The following is a 15041-nucleotide window of genomic DNA, read 5'->3' on the forward strand; positions in this document are numbered from 1 at the left end:
TAAATTGAATTGAATTGAATTAAATTAAATTAAATTAAATTAAATTAAATGTATTTAACTACTATCAGACACGTGATCCCGCCCTCCGGGCTCCAGATTCATGTTGATTGGCTCAGACGGTCTGACCCTCCCGTCAATCATAATTTTTTCAGTTAGGTTCATTTATGGTTAATTTGAGTTAATACAGAAGTTTGTGTTTAAATGTATAATAAATTAGATTAAATTAAATTAAATTAAATTAAATTAAATTAAATTAAATTAAATTAAATTAAATTAAATTAAACACGTGATCTGAATGCGCGCTGTGATTGGCTCAGACAACCTGACCTTGCTGTCAATCATGATGTCGGTTGGGTTGATGAGCCGTTGAACAGCTTGTTTCCAGGTAAAATCTTTCTGTCCGATGACATTTTAATTGATCTACACGTCACTGAGCTGCTGCTGGTCGAGGTTTAAACCCTGTCAGAGGAAAACGTTTCACCGGGAGGAGAGATGGCGGCAGACCGAGCCGGTGAGTGTGTTGCTGGGCAGTTTAACCGACCGTTGGTGACGCCCGGCCGGAATAAACTTCTGCGGGTAACGAAAGTTTCCGTAACGTGACGTAGCCGCTAGCTTAAATGCTAGCTGATTTAACGGCGGCTAGCGCGCTAGTTTAGCTTCTGGTGTTGTTTTGTGGACATTTTTACGACTTTAATGTAACTTAATAAAAACTAAACCAACTCGTAAGTTCAGCTAACTGCTTCACATGACTGCCGTTTGATGTTTTCATAAGTTGAACCGGTTCAACAGAAACATGTGAGCTAGCTAGCTAGCTTAACAGCATATTGAAGAGTGCACTGTAAAAAAAAAAGTGTTTTACGGTAAAAAAAAAAACCGGAAGCTGTGGTTGCCAGAACTTTACCGTAATAAATACGGTGCACCTTTTTGTAATATTACGGTGATGATATAAGCACTGTTGATTTCCCATTTAAGATGATATTTTATTCCATATTTTTCTTTTTTTTTTTTTACAATGAAAGAAAATAAAAAGTTTCCTTATTTTTACATTCAGTAACATGATGTGCATTTCTGGGGATTTTTACATAGAATTCACTTCACCTTTTAAGCAAATGTAAAAATTAAAAAAAATTAAATAAAATTAAATAAAAAAAAAAATAAAAATAAAAAAAATCTAAATTTCAACTTTTATTCCATGGTTAACATTTGAAATAAAATGAATTAATTTCCTGATGGCATGTGGGTAACACTTTACAATAACCATCATTTATAAATGGTAAACAGATACACTGTAAAAAATAAACCTGTTGTTTTTACGGTAAAAACCGGCAGCTGTGGTTGCCAGAACTTTACCGTAATAAATACGGTGCACCTTTTTGTGATATTACGGTGATGATATTAGCAGTGGTGGGAAAAGTATTCAGATCCCTTACTTAAGTAAAAGTACTAATACTACACTGTGAAATTACTCCACTACAGTAAAAGTCCTGCATTCAAAACTTACTGAAGTAAAAGTACAAAAGTATCAGCATCAAAATGTACTTAAAGTATCAAAAGTAAAAGTACTCGTTTTGCAGAATGACCCCACTCAGATTGTTAAATATATTCTCAATATATGATTTGATAATTATTATTGATGCATTTATATAAGCAGCATTTTATTTTCTTAAGGTAGGGCTCATTTTAACTATTTAACATGCTTTTATGAGGTCTAATTTAGAAAATGTCACTTTAAACTTTAAACCGATCATGTTTTTCATGTTAAATCCCGATCTGAAAAGTAACTAAAGCTGCTGGCTATATGTAGTGGAGTAAAAAGTACAACATTTGCCTTAACAGCATATTGAAGAGTACTGCCCTACAAAGCCTAACTGCAGTAACTACGCAAAGAGTAAAACTGAGAAAAACTGCTTTAAAGTTTTTTTTTTAACGTTTTTTAACTGGCCAGCCAAATGTGTTATAGGTAGGTCAGTGATATGACACTTATTTCTACATGTAATGATGATGTAATTTTTATGCTCAAAAATCATGATGATTTAATTGACCTTTGACCCCAAAAATGTAGTTACTGCACTCTGGTTTTGCTGTAAAAGCTTCTAATAGTAATGATAAACAGAGTGCAGTAACTATAATGTTGTTGTCTTCTTTCAGCTTTTATATTTTGTTTTCAGTGAATTAACATTTTCAAATTGATTTTGTTATAAGTGTATTTAAAAGTGTTTAACAACTCTTTTCAAAGATGTGCGTATTTTAGATTTATTATAAAGAAATGTTATATTTTATTCTTAATAATATTTTTATCTCACTTTTTCTCACTTAATCACTATGTCGATAATAATTGCACTTTCAAATAAACTTATAATTTCTATTATTTTTATGTTTATTTTTTTTAATTTAAATTAGTATATATATCCAAAGCAGACCATGGTAAGTGCAATTACTGCTTGGTTTTGAGTTGGATTTTGTGGTTTTTGTATCATTATTTCTCTGAAATAAAGCAAAATTGAAATCTAAAACTTTGTCACAAGATAAACAGACATCAAGGAGTTCATTTTTAGTTATAACTCAATTTCGACCAAAAGTGTAGATACTGCAGTTAGACTTTGTAGGGCAGAGTACACTGTAAAAAAAATGTTTTTACGGTAAAAAACCGGCAGCTGTGGTTGCCAGAACTTTACCGTAATAAATACGGTGCAACTTTTTGTAATATTACGGTGATGATATTAGCACTGTTGATTTCCCGTTTAAGATTGCCATTTTATTCCATATTTTACCGTAAATAATAGAAAGTTTTTCCATCAAAACAAACGGCGTTCTACCTCATGAAGTGCTGCATAAATTAAAGGTTCTACCATTAAATATGACAGTATATTTTTGTTAGAGATATGAAGTTTAGTACATTTAACAGTGAGAAAAAAGTCTTTTTTACAAAAAATAAATGCAAAAATCATGGCTTATATATATATATATTACAGTATATTTTTGCTATAAACACTGTTTGGCAGCTAAGCTACATTAGCTTATTGTTTATTTATAAACAAACCAGTTTTATCTGAATTTTGCAGCGGTGGAAGAAGTATTCAGCTCCATTACTGCAGTGAAAGTACTAATACCACACTGTGAAATTACTCCACTACAGTAAAAGTCCTGCATTCAAAACTTACTGAAGTAAAAGTACAAAAGTATCAACATCAAAATGTACTTAAAGTATCAAAAGTAGAAGAACTCATTATAGTGGGGCTGCGTAGCTCAATATATCACAATAATCGTTAATTTTTTGATAAAAGCACTAAATTTGGCAGATGCATTGATAATTATATTGGGAACAAAACTGGATATTGGGCCATCACAAATTCAGACCCTGGTTGCCGTGGCAGCCATTTTTTTAAATGGCTACCAGCAGTTGGCTAAACTTTCCTTTCCCATTGGGCCCAGGTGCAATAATGGACATGATCTAGATCCTATAACCCTGAGAACCAAATCAAATACTCACTCTCACTTTTACAGACTTTTACAAAGTAATTGGTCATCTCATTATATTATAATGTTATTATAATGCAGGCGGAACATAGGAACGCCAAGGGGTTCCATTCATTACTGTAACATGCAGAGGCAATCTCAACATTTTGTTGCATTTTCTTTAATTTTTTTATTGTTTTACATTGTCATAAACTATATTTTCACTTGAACTATTATGTAATTAATATTTGTGGTGAAGAAAACATGTAAATAGCATCTTGGAGACGGCCCAGGTTCTATCTACTTGTAACAGCTGGCCGCCATTTTCCAAAATGGCCGGCATCGTCATCAGATTGCGAATATGCGATAGCCCAATATCCAGTCTTTTTCTAAATATATTAAGCTATATATGTACCAAATTTGGTGCTTTTATCACAACATTAACAATAGGTTAGCTATGCCGCCCCACTATTACAAAGAATGGTCCCATTCATGTTAGAGCTGCAACAATTTTTCAATTAGTCGAACAATAATCAATTATTAAATTAATTACTATTAATATACTATTTTGATAATCGAATAATAACACAATAAGTCCAAATTCTCTGATTTCAGCTTCTTCAATGTGAATATTTCTGGTTTCTTTGTTCCTTTATGACAATAAACTGAATATCTCTTTGGTTTGTGGACAAAACAAGAGATTTGAGGACGTCAACTTGTGGTTTGGGAAACACTGATTGATATTTTTCAACATTCTATTGACCAAACAACTAATCGATTAATCGTTTAAATAATCAACAGATTGATCAACAATGAAAATAATCGTTAGTTGCAGCCCTTATTTTATTATTATTATTATTATTGATTAAAGTTAGTAAGCAACAGTTATTTTCTCAAGCCATTTTAAGCTAATTTTAACCACTAAATATACTGTTATGTGGTTCAATTTAACCCTCAGCGCCCATTCAGATTTTATGCACACTTAGACTGCTTAGCACACAAAACGCGCTTTAAAAGCAACCTCAAAAAAAATAAATACATTATGATATTCTACTTTCATTGTACTGAGTTTTTTCACCTACATCTGACCTAATAATTAAGTTTAGTTGTTTCTCTATATGGTGAATATTGTCAAAATATGGCAATCCGGTGGAAAGTAGTAAAAATGATCAGTTTCGAGGCCAAAGCCCAGATTGACACCCAGATTTAATAAAATGCATATATGACGCTTTAACATGAGTGAGATCAAAACAGCATTTTGAATGGGTTTCAATGGCTCAACCTGAATAGTAACTATTGATTTTACACAGTGTATTTTAGCCTTACTGTAGGAGCTGAGCTGAAAATAACAAGATCAAATAAAAATACACAATTCTGCCAAAATTCCTGCCAAATGCATGAACACAGCCAAAACTATTAAACTTATTATTATTAAAATTATTTAGTAAATGGAAAATAGCTCATTTTTTTTTTATAACTTTTTGTTTTTTTTCTTTTAAAAACAGTGACATCATGTAATCAAACTGGCATTTACAGGGTTAAAATCCTGAAAATAATTGAATATTTGATAGTTTTTATGAGGACTGAAGTTGATTCAAAGATTTAATCCAAAAAAGTTGGAAAAAAATGTATATCAGTAATATTTTTAAAGCATTATTTAGAAGTGGACGTGTCTGCCATCAAGTGGCCAAAAAGGGGTTTTTACATTTTAAATCTGACACTACACAAAAACTAAAAAAATCTTGAGGATTATTTCTGTTTTTACAGTTTCTGGCTAATAAATTGTTGAATTAATGCAGTTATTCAAAGAGAAAGGGCCCTTGAACCCACCATCCAACCATATGAAACATACTTTTTCTTTAAAATATTGCCAAAAATCCAGCGTTTATCATAGAAACGAGTGGTCACAAGACAGATATTCACTGAAAATCTGACAGAACTGCAGCTGTTAACCCCTGTGGGTAATTGGAAAACTAAATATAAATTCCATTTTATACCAATTTCCAAAAAATCATTTAGCAGTAAAATTCAACATTTGTTTTTTTTTTGGGATGGACTTATATATTTTATACATTGATTGCCCGAGGGTTAAAAGTCAGAATTCTTTCATTTGTAGAAGTTGTTGGTACAGACTAAATAATGTTGTCTGTTGGACAGACGGGGACAGAGAGTCGGACGGGGACAGAGAGTTGGACGGAGACTTTAGCAGGACCAGTCCCCTGATGGGCGAGGACCAGTTCAAGGCGTCCTGCGCCAAAGAGATGGCTCTGCTGTCTCTGATGGAGAAGACGGGATACAACATGGTGCAGGAGAACGGCCAGAGGAAGTACGGAGGACCGCCCCCAGGTCTGTCTGTCTGTCTGTCTGTCTGTCTGTCTGTCTGTCTGTCTGTCTGTCTGTCTGTTTCTCCTCTCAGCTGTAGTTCTGTTGGTCCGTCTGGTTCTTTCTCTGAGCTGCAGTGTGTTGGAGGTTTCCGTTCTCTGTCGCTGGAACGAGCTGTCGCTTGGATTTTAGTGCTCTAAGTCAGTAGTTCTCAACCTTTTTGAGTCGCGACCCCCAATTTAACATGCATGTTGTCCGCGAAACCCGCTCACTGAACAGAATCTCACACACACAGTTCAGATCACCCAGAAAAGAAACAAAATGACCAAAAAAGACACAAAATGACCAAAAAAAGACACCAAAAGACACAAAATGACTAAAAAAAGACACAAAATGACCAAAAAAAGACACAAAATGACCAAAAAGACACAAAATGACAAAAAAAGACACCAAAAGACACAAAATGACTAAAAAAAGACACAAAATGACCAAAAAAGGAAACAAAATGACCAAAAAAAGACACAAAATTACCATAAAAGACACAAAATTACCATAAAAGACACAAAATGACCAAAAAAGACACAAAATTACAAAAAAAAGACACAAAATGACCAAAAAAGACACAAAATTACAAAAAAAAGACACAAAATGACCAAAAAAGACACAAAATAACTAAAAAAACCCACAAAATGACCAAAAAAAGACATAAATTGACCAAAAAAGGAAACAAAATGACCAAAAAAAGACACAAAATTACCATAAAAGACACAAAATGACCAAAAAAGACACAAAATTACTAAAAAAAGACATAAAATGACCAAAAAAGGAAACAAAATTACTAAAAAAAACCCACAAAATGACCAAAAAAGGACATTAAGTGACCAAAAAGACTAAAACACATGAACACTTTAACACCGTGGAGACAGAGCTGACTTCCAAAATGATTTGGCGACCCCCAGAAATCATCTTGCGAAATCATCTTGAGAAATCATACAATATATTGTATGTTTATAAGCGTTGCTGGTTCCATATTTAATGTTAAAGCAAAACATGTTTGGTATATATTAAAAGGTTTATTTGTTCAATGTTGGCCCGCGATTTTATTCAAGTTTTAAATATTGGCCCATTGTGTATTTGAGTTTGACACCCCTGCTGTAAATGATCACGATATCGGCGGCAAAATGAATATGAAAGGTTTGGAAATTCTCAGAAATCCCTCTGGTGAAACGTGTGTAATATTTGGCAGCTGCTGGATGCAGACAGAGGAAGGCTCGGCTCGTTTAATGCAGCTAATGTAAACATATAGAGCAGTAGTTCTCAACCTTTTTGAGTCGCGACCCCCAATTTAACATGCATGTTGTCCGTGACCCCCGCTCACTGAACACAATCTCACACGCACAGTTCAGATCACCCAAAAAAGAAACAAAATGACCAAAAAAAGTAAACAAAATGACCAAAAAAAGTAAACAAAATGACCAAAAAAGACACAAAATGACCAGAAAAGACACAAAATGACCTAAAAAAGACACAAATTGACCTAAAAGACACAAAATGACCTAAAAAAGACACAAATTGACCAAAAAGACGCAAAATAACCTAAAAAAAAGACACAAATTGACCAAAAAAAAAAAAAATGACCAAAAAAAGAAACAAAATAACCCAAAAAGAAATAAAATTACCAAAAAAAGACACAAAATTACCAAAAAAAGGAAACAAAATTACCAAAAAAGACACAAATTGACCACAAAGTGACAAAAAAAGACACAAATTGACCACAAAATGACACAAAAAGACACAAAATGACTAAAAACAAACACAAAAAACCCCACAAAATGACCAAAAAAAAAAGGCATTAAGTGACCACTAAGACTAAGTGAAGACTAAAACACATTAACACATGAACACTTTAACACAGTGGAGACAGAGCTGACTTCCAAAATGATTTGGCGACCCCCAGAAATCATCTCGCAACCCCAATTGGGGTCCCGACCCCAAGGTTGAGAACAGCTGATATAGAGAACATCAGAGAACATATGTGAGCAGGAGGAGTGAAAGCATCTAGGAGGAGGGTCGGATTAATTAAAGCTCCTGTTGGGGAAACCCAGCTGAGAACTTAATAAACTGAATAATATATTCCTGCTTACATAAACCTCCAGTGGTCTGAGATGAATCATTAGATCAAACTGTTCATTTGTGACTCAACAAGAAACCAACAGGAATCATTTCATCACCTCAAGTGATGCCAAAAATTATTTAGTAAGTGGAAAATAGCTCTTTTTTTTTTTCTTTATAACTTTTTGTTTGTTTTTTCTTTTAAAAACAGGGTCATCATGTAATCAAACTGGCATTTAAAGGGTTAAAATCCTGAAAATGATTGAATATTTGATAGTTTTTATGAGGACTGAAAGTGATTCAAAGATTTCATCCAAAAAAGTTGGAAAAAAATATATATCAGTAATATTTTTAAAGCATTATTTACAAGTGGACATGTCTGCCATCAAGTGGCCAAAAAGGGGGTTTTACATTTTAAATCTGACGCTACACAAAAACTAAAAATGCATCAAAATCAATTTTGTTCTTAATCTTTGACCTACCCAAGGCTGTGATAGAAACCAATGCCCCAGCCAAAAATTATTTATTATATGGAAAATAACTCAATTTTTTAGTGTTTTTTCTTTGAAAAACAGTGACATTGTGCAATAAAACTGGCATTTAAAGGGTTAAAATTCTCAAAATATTCGAATGTTTGGTAGTTTTGAGCAGGGCAGAAGTTGTTTAAGAGGTTTATGCAGAAAAAAGTAGAAAAAAATCAACAACTACATGTCTTTGTGCAGACTAACACAGTTAGAATGACAGAAATCAGAAAAAAAGGTTTTTCCATGTGGCTACAAGTGTTCCCAATATTGTTAAAATAAGTTAGCTCCACATGCAGATTGAACCATTTCCATTTTTCTGACATTTCTTGTCCTATCCTTTTATTTTTTGGACACATTTTGATGAAATATCACAATTTTAAACCTAGATTTAGATATTTTTCCTGATGGAAGTGTCTGTCTGACATGATGGGTTCATGGCCAGTTTTAAAATTGAAAATCTTGAGGATTATTTCTGTTTTTACAGTTTCTGGCTAATGGAGAAAGGACCCTTGAACCCACCATCCAACCATTTGAAACATACTTTTTCTTTAAAAAATTGCCAAAAATCCAGCGTTTATCATAGAAACGAGTGGTCACAAGACAGATATTCACTGAAAATCTGACAGAACTGCAGCTGTTAACACCTGTGGGTAATTGGAAAACTAAATATAAATTCCATTTTATACCAATTTCCAAAAAATCATTTAGCAGTAAAGATACAACATTTGTTTTTTTTTGGGATGGACTTATATATTTTATACATATTTTTATACATTGCAGTGAAAATTACAGGTGCATCTCAATACATTAGAATATCATCAGAGGCCAACATTTCCATATTAAACATACTTTTTAAAATTGGTCTTTTGTAACTTAATTTTTTTTTGTGACACTGAATTTTGGGCCTTCATTAAATGTAAGCCATAATCATTATAATTAGAAGAAATCAAATAAATTAAGACATGAAATGTTTCATTCTGTGTGTAATGACTCTACTGGTGCATCTAAATTAAAATATCACAGAAAGGCTCATTCAATTCAAAAAGTGGAAATAGCACATTATATAGATCATTACACACAGAATGAAACATTTCATGTCTTAATTTAATTTCTTCTAATTATAATGAGTATGGCTTACATTTAATGAAGGCCTAAAATTCAGTCTCTCAAAAAATTTGAATATTACAAAAGACCAATTTTAAAAAGTATGTTGGCCTCTGAAAAGTATGTCCATCAAGCTGGACTGTTGTCTGGTTTGTTGAACTTCTCGTTTGATTTTCTTTTTGGTAACTTTTGTCAGTTTTGAGAAATTACTTTAAAATTGTGCATGAAATGAATGTAGTTTGGTGTGTGGCTGGTAGTGGACTGAGCGGTGTGTTGTGCTCCTGCAGGCTGGGAGGGCCCGACCCCCCCGCGGGGCTGCGAGGTGTTCGTGGGGAAGATCCCCAGAGACCTGTACGAGGACGAGCTGGTCCCTCTGTTTGAGAGAGCCGGCAGGATCTACGAGTTCAGACTGATGATGGAGTTCAGCGGAGAGAACCGTGGCTACGCCTTCGTCATGTACACCAACAGGTAACACACCCACATGGGACCAAGACTCACATTTACTCTTGAGTCCATTAGCTTCAATAGTTAGACAGATAAATAGGAGGCAATGTGACTGTAATCAATATTATTATATATGTATATGTAATTTATGTTGGAGTTATTCTTTCACAACGATATGGAAGAAAGTTGTTCTTTTACACATAGAATGCTCACATATAGAAGGAGGAATTATTTTCTCAAAATACAATCATTTTAACATTCACAGGGCTTCAAGTGATAATAATTTCAAGTTCATGAATTTGTCTACCAATGGTATGAGAGAAACACAGCTCTCCCTCACTCAAACTAGCATTACTAGCCAATCAGACGTAGAATGGGACAGGTCTTGGAAAAATTTGCTGCAACAGAGTCCAACTATGCAGGTTAGGTCCCGTAGGTGAGGTCCCATAGGTAATGCCCCATAGGTGAGGTCCCATAGGTGAGGTCCCATAGGTGATGTCCCGTAGGTGAGGCCCCATAGGTGATGCCCCATAGGTGATGCCCCATAGGTGAGGTCCCATAGGTGATGTCCCATAGGTGAGGTCCCGTAGGTGATGTCCCATAGGTGAGGTCCCGTAGGTGATTTCCTGTAGGTGATGCCCCACAGGTGATGCCCCGTAGGTGAGGGCCCGTAGGTGATATCCCGTAGGTGATGTCCCGTAGGTGAGGCCCCACAGGTGATGCCCCATAGGTGATGCCCCATAGGTGATGCCCCATAGGTGAGGTCGCATAGGTGAGGTCGCATAGGTGAGGTCCCATAGGTGAGGTCCCATAGGTGAGGTCCCATAGGTGAGGTCCCATAGGTGATGCCCCATAGGTGATGCCCCATAGGTGATGCCCCATAGGTGATGCCCCATAGGTGATGCCCCATAGGTGATGCCCCATAGGTGATGCCCCATAGGTGAGGTCCCATAGGTGATGCCCCATAGGTGATGCCCCATAGGTGATGCCCCATAGGTGATGCCCCATAGGTGATGCCCCATAGGTGATGCCCCATAGTTGTGGTCCCATAGGTGATGCCCCATAGGTGAGGTCCCCTGGGTGAGTTCCTAGAGGTGTTTGCCAGACGACCCTGCGTACGTGTTGCCTAGAATTTAGAAAAATCTATTTTTTGAGCTTCATGTCGCTTCATTGGTTTGCATTCACCTCATTTGACACGGAATGACTCTATTATGTGTTGAAAAAACATTAAAAAAAGCATCATATAACATTTTTATTTATGTTAATGGGAAATGAAATAACATCCTGTAAAACCTGGTTATGTAAGTGTTCTAATTAGGACAGAACGGTGGACATCTGTAGCAAATTATTAGTTTCACATGCTGCATTTCTAATATGGATTATAAACTGCAATTATTTTTGAAACGGAGAGTGAGAGCAGCATTATCCTTTACAAACAGAGTAGGAAATGACTGTGGTGAATAATTCCTCCTGATGACTGGAGTGTTGTGGTGTTTGGGCTGCAGAGAGGCGGCTCAGAGAGCCATCCAGATGTTGGACAACTATGAGATCAGTCCAGGGAAGTTCATCGGAGTGTGTGTGAGTCTGGACAACTGCCGCCTCTTCATCGGCTCCATCCCCAAAGACAAGAGGAAGGACGAGATCCTGGAGGAGATGTCCAAGGTACCAAACACACTGACAGGAACCATGGAAACGGATCAGCTGTACACTGTAAAAAACACACTGTAAAAAGTTACACTTACCCTCAAATAAACAAGTTATTTTACAGATGATTTCTTCAAAATGTTTTCTATATATTATAATGTGTGTATATACACTACCGGTCAAAAGTTTTAGAACACCCCAATTTTTCCAGTTTTTTATTGAAATTCAAGCAGTTCAAGTCAAATGAACAGCTTGAAAGGGTACAAAGGTAAGTGGTGAACTGCCAGAGGTAAATAAAAAAAGGTAAGCTTACCCAAAACTGAAAAATAATGTACATTTCAGAATTATACAAGTAGGCCTTTTTCAGGGAACAAGAAATGGGTTAACAACTTAACTCTATGGAGTCTTGGGCTATTTTGTCCATTTTTGAATTCTTTTCATGTCTTTGTAAGTCATTTTGTGTCTTTTTTTGGTCATTTTGTGTCTTTTTTTTGTCATTTTGTGTCTTTTTTTGGTCATTTTGTGTCTTTTTTTAGTCATTTTGTGTCTTTTTTTGGTCATTTTGTGTCTTTTTTTAGTCCTTTAGTTCAACATAAAATGTGATTTTGAATCTTTTTTTTACTTTCAAAACACTATCATGCTCAATAAAGAATTTTAAATGTTGCAAATGTGCATTAATTTCAGAGTACACTGAGACATTAAACTGCATCATTTTCAATTAAATTCTGGAAAAGTTGGTGTGTTCTAAAACTTTTGACCAGTAGTGTGTGTATATATATATAAATATGTGTGTGTATGTGTTTTTTTAATTATTTTTTCTTTTTTTCTTATTGTCAAATAACAGTAAACAACCATAAGTTCTTGTACAGATGAATTCTTTAAAAATTACAGAAAATATACATAAAACATCTTCAAAAACATCTATAAAAAGAACAAATAACAACTTTTTCTTGCTTAACTTTAATATGACAAAATTGTTTTGGTTATTTACATTTTCATTTATTTTTATATCATAACTTATTCCAAGATTCCATGATTAACATACAATGTAAAAAAACAAACAACAACCCAAAAAACAATAATACATTTTTTTAACATTATAAAAACATTTTTTTTTTTTAAAGTTTCTTACATTAATTGCAAGATTATTACATTATTACATTACATTATTGCAGAGTGTATTTTACATTCTGCAGCATTGTATATTTCTTTGTATTTTCCTTTATACAGAATTTATTGTAATTTCCCATTCAAGACCATCAAGCAAGTAAATAATGCTGTAAAAAAATAAATAAAATTAATTTCCAGAATTCAACCTTGTAATAAAGGTAATTCACTTTTTTATGGGATTTGCACTTAATGTAGAAAAAAGAAGAAAACCCTGTAAAAGAATCCAGTAAATGTCTGTAAAATAACTTCATTGTATTCATTGTAGAGTCTCTTTATTATAGTGAGCTGATTGTAATATGCAGCAAGGCGGCTCAGTCTGAACTCTCAGCCTTTTTAAATCTCCAAGGTACCAAATTAAGTTCTCCTACAGGCCCCAACCTCCTGAGAATAAATTAACTCTAATCAGCTTCGCCTTCAATTAACTTGTGGGAAAAGTTGTTAAAATAATCTTTGAGAACTCGGAAAGAAAACGTACAAAAGGGAAGGAGAATAAATTACAATTAGCAGCTGGAGATTTGAGTGGAGGTGCAGAAAGACGACATGATGTGGCTTCAATGTTTATTTACTGCTTCAGTCACACTTTCATTGTCCACAAGAAAACTTAACATTTAGGGGGAGATAGCAGGTCATGGAGACAAAGTGAGGGACATGGAGACAAAGTGAGGGTCATGGAGACAAAGTGAGGGTCATGGAGACAAAGTGAGGGACGAGGAGACAAGGTGAGGGACGAGTAGACAGAGTGAGGGACGAGTAGACAGAGTGAGGGTCATGGAGAGAAAGTGAGGGACTTGGAGACAAAGTGAGGGACTTGGAGACAAAGGAAGGGACTTGGAGACAAAGTGAGGGACTTGGAGACAAAGTGAGGGTCATGGAGACAAAGTGAGGGACTTGGAGACAAAGGAATGGACTTGGAGACAAAGTGAGGGTCATGGAGACAAAGTGAGGGACTTGGAGACAAAGTGAGGGTCATGGAGACAAAGTGAGGGACTTGGAGACAAAGTGAGGGACATGGAGACAAAGTGAGGGACGAGGAGACAAAGTGAGGGACGAGGAGACAAGGTGAGGGACGAGTAGACAGAGTGAGGGACGAGTAGACAGAGTGAGGGACGAGTAGACAAAGTGAGGGTCATGGAGACAAAGTGAGGGACATGGAGACAAAGTGAGGGTCATGGAGACAAAGTGAGGGACTTGGAGACAAAGTGAGGGACTTGGAGACAAAGTGAGGGACTTGGAGACAAGGTGAGGGACTTGGAGACAAAGTGAGGGACTTGGAGACAAAGTGAGGGTCATGGAGACAAAGTGAGGGACATGGAGACAAAGTGAGGGACTTGGAGACAAAGTGAGGGACTTGGAGACAAGGTGAGGGACTTGGAGACAAAGTGAGGGACTTGGAGACAAAGTGAGGGACTTGGAGACAAAGTGAGGGTCATGGAGACAAAGTGAGGGACTTGGAGACAAAGTGAGGGACTTGGAGACAAGGTGAGGGACTTGGAGACAAAGTGAGGGACTTGGAGACAAAGTGAGGGACTTGGAGACAAAGTGAGGGACATGGAGACAAAGTGAGGGACATGGAGACAAAGTGAGGGACGAGAAGACAAAGTGAGGGACATGGAGACAAAGTGAGGGACTTGGAGACAAAGTGAGGGACTAGGAGACAAAGTGAGGGTCATGGAGACAAAGTGAGGGACATGGAGACAAAGTGAGGGACGAGGAGACAAAGTGAGGGTCATGGAGACAAAGTGAGGGTCATGGAGACAAAGTGAGGGTCATGGAGACAAAGTGAGGGACTTGGAGACAAGGTGAGGGACTTGGAGACAAAGTGAGGGACTTAGATACAGAGTGAGGGACTTGGAGAAAAAGTGAGGGACTTGGAGGAAAAGTGAGGGACGAGGAGACAAATTGAGGGACATGGAGACAAAGCGAGGTACTAGGAGACAAAGTGAGGGTCATGGAGACAAGGTGAGGGTCATGGAGACAAGGTGAGGGTCTAGGAGACAAAGTGAGGGTCGAGGAGACAAAGTGAGGGACTTGGAGACAAAGTGAGGGACTTGGAGACAAGGTGAGGGCCATGGAGACAAAGTGAGGGACTTGGAGACAAAGTGAGGGACATGGAGACAAAGTGAGGGACATGGAGACAAAGTGAGGGTCATGGAGACAGAATGAGGGATATGGAGACAAAATGAGGGTCATGGAGACAAAGTGAGGGTCATGGAGACAAAGTGAGGGACTTGGAGACAAAGTGAGGGACATGGAGACAGAGTGAGG

The 15041-nt window shown here is 36.2% G+C and overlaps 1 protein-coding gene across 2 annotated transcripts in view; it reads left to right on the forward strand.

Moving 5' to 3' along the window:
- The first annotated feature begins 349 nt into the window (after window positions 1-349).
- Window positions 350-15041, forward strand: part of rbm46 (RNA binding motif protein 46) — an 80548-nt gene continuing 65856 nt past the window's right edge. The window contains exons 1-4 of one of the 2 annotated variants that reach the window (XM_059355153.1): window positions 350-511; window positions 5614-5802; window positions 9806-9986; window positions 11468-11624. In XM_059355153.1, coding sequence (XP_059211136.1) covers window positions 493-511; window positions 5614-5802; window positions 9806-9986; window positions 11468-11624 — 546 coding nt within the window. In that variant the 5' untranslated portion in view covers window positions 350-492. The remainder of the gene's footprint in view (window positions 512-5613; window positions 5803-9805; window positions 9987-11467; window positions 11625-15041) is intronic. The other variant, XM_059355154.1, reaches the window with a different exon arrangement.

This window comes from Centropristis striata, chromosome 17 (assembly GCF_030273125.1).
Source record: "Centropristis striata isolate RG_2023a ecotype Rhode Island chromosome 17, C.striata_1.0, whole genome shotgun sequence".
NCBI lineage: Eukaryota > Metazoa > Chordata > Actinopteri > Perciformes > Serranidae > Centropristis > Centropristis striata.